Source organism: Cololabis saira, chromosome 10, assembly GCF_033807715.1.
Source record: "Cololabis saira isolate AMF1-May2022 chromosome 10, fColSai1.1, whole genome shotgun sequence".
In the NCBI taxonomy this organism is placed as follows: domain Eukaryota; kingdom Metazoa; phylum Chordata; class Actinopteri; order Beloniformes; family Belonidae; genus Cololabis; species Cololabis saira.
In genome coordinates, this window is record NC_084596.1 from 11,187,874 (window position 1) to 11,192,653 (window position 4,780).

The 4,780-nt window shown below is 42.4% G+C and overlaps 1 protein-coding gene across 2 annotated transcripts; it reads right to left on the reverse strand.

The window, feature by feature from the left end:
* Positions 1-756: 756 nt before the first annotated feature.
* On the reverse strand, positions 757-4,577 carry LOC133452408 (tripartite motif-containing protein 16-like). 2 transcript variants are annotated; one of them, XM_061731682.1, is made up of 2 exons: positions 4,468-4,577; positions 757-3,016 (listed from the first exon to the last, which is right to left on the reverse strand). In XM_061731682.1, the coding sequence occupies exon 2, from the start codon at positions 2,830-2,832 to the stop codon at positions 1,165-1,167; it is 1,668 nt and encodes a 555-aa protein (XP_061587666.1). In that variant the 5' UTR covers positions 2,833-3,016; positions 4,468-4,577; the 3' UTR covers positions 757-1,164. The 2 variants fall into 2 exon arrangements, with proteins under 2 accessions (XP_061587666.1, XP_061587667.1); XM_061731683.1 differs by lacking the exon at positions 4,468-4,577 and adding an exon at positions 3,085-3,688 and having other exon boundaries at positions 757-2,976.
* Positions 4,578-4,780: the final 203 nt, after the last annotated feature.

The window sequence follows — 4,780 nt, forward strand, 5'->3', positions numbered from 1 at the left end:
CCTCACTGTGGTGTTATGTGCCTGTTATTTATTTATATGTTGTCAAACTGTGAAAATATATTGAATACACACTCTGTTACCACCGTAACGAATTCCTATGTGTTTTACACAAATGGCTAATAAAGAAATCTGAATCTGAATCTGAATCTTATTGGTTGATGACTCAATAAGTCACAAATATCCAGTCGTGTTTCTTTTAGTCAGGTTGGTTTGATTCAACGCACGAATCGGCACAGATTACTTTTGTAATACTGTAGCCTATTTGACCCGGTCTTTGTATGTTTCGACCGTATAGAAACGTAATTCTTGCCATTTTAAGAATGACATGTGTACCTGTTGCACTCTACTGCCCTTACTTTTTAACAACTTGTGCTTTTTATTATTTTACCTTTCTTATCATTTTATTTGTTATTTACTGTTTAATTGTATCTTGCTGCTTTTAATGTTGATGTAAAGCACTTTGAATTACCTTGTGTTGAATTGGGCTATATAAATTTGTGTAATAATTGCTCGGGGGTTTATGTTCTGGGTCTCTGGAAAGCACCTAGAGACAACTTTTGTTGTATTAGACACTATATAAATAAAATTGAATTGAATTGAATAAACTTGCCTTGCCTTTTAGCCGTCACAAACGTAGATTTGCCAGAATCCCTGCTCCTTTTATTATCTTATTATTCGTTTGGTCCCAAACTTGAGTTTGTTGCCGTTTGTTTCAGAAATCAGTGCAGTCAGAAACAGTTTGCTTTTATTTCACCTTTAAAATGTCTTTATTGGTTTAGAAAACAAGAACAGTTGGTTTGCAAATGAATGAGGAAACGAGTCTGAATACGATAGAGATAAAGGTCTGTTGGGTCGTTTGGTGGAGTCCATGAAGTGGAAGAAAAGAGAAATACAACATAGAAACAGATCAAAACTAATAGTTAAAAATGACAACATAGGCTTATTTCTATGTTTTTATACTGAAATCGAAGATGTTAATATTATTAATATTTCTCAGGTGAAACTGCAAAAAAGAACGACTTCCACCTCCAAGAGAGGAAATAACAACAAAACATAATCGTATAGAACAAAAACTCCATCGATCAGAGTTTGAGACGTTCATCTCTGAGAAGAAAAAAAAAAAATCAATAAAAATTGAGATGGAAACATGAAGAGAAAACAAGTTTATTTGAGTTTACAGAACTCAGCTGAGTGTCCAGGACCGTAAATCCAAACTCCAGTGTAGAGCGGCTGAGTGAAGGTGGTCTGGACTCTGTGGAGGAGGGTCATGGTTTCAGAGACGCTGTAGAAGGACAGAACACCTGCTCTGTGATCCAGGTAAACTCCTATTCTGGAGCTCAGAGGACCTGAGACAGAGGTTCTGATGCTGTTATGACAAAATTCATAACTGTCTGAGTAACAATGTAGTGACCAAGATTTTTCATTTAATCCAAATCTACTTTCCTTCCACCCCCCTGATCTGCTGATATTCTTGTATGAAACTGCTACAAAAACTGCATCTGCTTTTTTCTCCACCTCCCAGTAATGACGTCCAGTCAGACTCTCTCTACTAAGGACTTGAGGACGTTTAGTGAATCTGTCTGGATGACTAGAATAAGACTGATCTTGGTCCATAACTGTCACCTTTCTGTTCTCCTCTGACAGTAACAGCCGTGTGTGTACTGTGCATGGATCCAGAGTGATTTCACATGAATATTTCAAGAATCCAGCTCTGCTCTTCGGTTCTGGTTCTGGCAGTGAAACATCAGTGATGGTCAGTGAAAGGTTTGTCCACGTGTCTGTCAGGATGTCCTGTAGTCGACCTCTGACCTCTGACACAGCTGCTGCCACATCCTGAAAGTACCTGAGAGGACGGATGCTGATGCTGGAGGAGTGTGTGGACTCACTGAGTGGTGACAGTGAGGGGTAGTTGTGGAGAAACTGGTTATTGTCCTCAGTCTCTGAGAGCTGCTTCATCTCAGCGTCTCTCCTCTTCAGGTCAGTGATCTCCTGCTGCAGCTTCTCCTCCAGCTCTCTGACTCTCCTCACTTCAGTTTCCTGCTGGGATCTGATCTGCTGCTTCACATCAGAGCTTCTTTTCTGGAGAAGAGAGATCAGCTCAGTGAAGATCTCCTCACTGTCCTCCACTGTTTTATCAGCAGACTGATTGATGGCCTCCACCTCCTGCTGAAGCAGCTTCACATCTTTCTTTCTGTCCTGGATCTCCTGCTGGACTTGTTGTCGACTCACATCCATCTCTCTCTGCCTCTCCGTCCTTTCTGCTGCAGCTGAGACTGTGTCGTGGCCTTTATGTTCATCCACAGAGCAGAGATAACAGATACACTTCTGATCAGTACGACAGAACATCTTCATCACCTCATCATGACGGGGGCAGATGTTGTCCTGCAGGTTCTTGGATGGATCCACCAGCTTGTGTTTCTTGAATGGAGCCACATCATGATGAGGTTGAAGGTGATTCTCACAGTAAGAGGCCAGACAGAATAAACAGGACTTGACAGCTTTCCGTTTTCTTCCAGAGCAGAAATCACAGGCCACATTTTCAGGTCCAGCATAGCAGTGATCAGCAGGAGCAGCTTGGAGTCCAGTCTTCTTCATGTTCTCCATTAAATCAGCTAACATGGTGCTTTTCACCAGCACAGGCCTTGGTGTGAACGTCTCTCTACACTGAGGACAGCTGGGAAGTTTCCTCTCCTTTTCTTCATCCCAGTGGGTTTTAATACAGATCATACAGTAACTGTGTCCACAGGGAATAGTCACCGGATGCTTTAAAAGATCCAAACAGATCGGACAAGAAAAGGTTTCTTTATCCAGCGGAACTGCTTTCTGCGCCATATCTCCTCTCTATAACTGAGACTGAAGTCAAACGTGGAACTAGTCTCAGCTCTGATCTACAAATCTCGTGTCTGTGCAGAGTAGGAGGCTGTCAGCTCTCAGTGTTCAGCTCATGTTGTTCAGACCCGTCTTTAAGATGCAGATCTGCAGGAGAGGGAACAAGGTAACACTGGTCAGACTGGATCTGAAAGCAGAAAGAAGAGGGAGGTTCATCAGGATCAGATTCCAGGAAGAGGGCAAACTGGATTTAACCTTTTTATATCAGACATCAGTTCAGAAGTAAGGCCCAATCCCAATTCAACTTCACTCGCCCTTCTTTTCTCCACTCGCCCTTCTTTTCTTCCCTAACCCCTAAAAAAGAAGGGGGAGATTTTAGGGCACTTGAGATCTAGGGAACTTGGCCCAGATGCCTGTCCCATTTCTCCTACTCCCCCTCGTTTTCATCCCTAACCTGATAAGGAAGCTGAGAGCCAAAAGCTGTTTTAATTTCAGCTGTAGCGCTGTTAATATGGCACTTTATTAAGTTTTAATATTTTTTCAGGCATAAAGGTAACCTTAAGATCCGCAACCGGGGCTCAGTTTATCCAAATAACGCCTGTTAAGAAATTTGACCCGATGTTTTCGAGATGAGAAGAGCCGCCGCCCCCGGGGAGCAGCAGCAGCTCACAGCCCGAAAACAGACGTGTCCGCCGGGTCAAGCTGCTCCGTCGTCCCGGGAGAGAAACTCTCTCCCGGGACGCAGCTCTGTTGAGAATTACGCTGGCTGAAATAAATCATTTAGGAAGATGTTGGTTTAATAGATGAAATCTAACAGTTGTAGCTACGCCTGTTAAGAAATTTGCTTCGAAATTTAGAGATTTCTGTCTGCCGGCTCCGGAGTTTGGGTCCGCGTTACACCAACGCAGAGCTTACGGCGTAGGTTACGTAACCTACGCCGTAGGCTCTGCGTTGGTGTAACGCGGAACCATAAATCCCTTTATTCTGGCGTGATCTTCTACAACTTTATCTGAAAGTGTTTAAATTACCCAGATAACAGCTGGATTACTTTGTGGTTTCTGAAAACTATTATATCAGAAACATCCAAAACAAATCTGACGAGTCACAGGATTATTTCTCTCTATTTCTCTGAGACGAGTCTGCCTGTTTGCCTTCGGTCGGCGAGTCAAATCGACGCAGAGCCTACGGCAAAAGCATTCTGGGAAATTTTCATACCCCCTCGCTCGCCAAGTCAGCATCTGAAATCCCTCGATTTGAAGGGGCTATTCTCAGCCCCTAGCCCTCGTTATGCCCCCTCCCCCTTGGTGAAAAGAGGAATTGGGACACCACTACCTTCACGGGAACGCGCAAAAGTTAGGGTTAGTGAAGAAAACGAGGGCGAAGGGTTCAATTGGGACGCAGCCTAAATGTCTTTTTACCCCAACTCGTATTTTACCAAAAATAATAATTAAAAAAATGTAATTTAGGTTTCCTTTTAGAGAAATTCATTATTTTATAGTTTATAATTCCTATAAATTTCACATAAACTTCATTTAGAGATGAAACCAGATGAACTCTGTGCTGGACATACTGGATTTAACCCTTTCAAGTTAAATTTCACATGAAAAAGAGACTTCATGCAAGAAAAGATTTCTTTACCCAGCTAAACTCCTTTCAGGGTCATTTCAGACCTCCAAATATCGAGCCCATGAGATGATTAACAACCACAGTTCCGAGGATTTACAAATTGTGACTCTGGAATGTCTACTGTAGTAACTTCAGGGACTACGTGGTTATTTCTTCACATTATTACACTACTTTGCGTATTTTTGTTCGTCCTAGCACCGAATGCTAAAGCTAACAACAACAACGTGCGCTTCAGGAAACCCGGAAGCATTCGGCGTATTCTTTTAAAGAAACTTTATTTAAACAAATAGACCGTAAGGTGAACCGCAAAAGAAAGTGATTCCCG

What these genes read in the sequence shown, in the direction of transcription:
- LOC133452408 (XM_061731682.1), bottom strand. Translation starts at nt 2,832, where the DNA reads ATGGCGCAGAAAGCAGTTCCGCTGGATAAAGAAACCTTTTCTTGTCCG.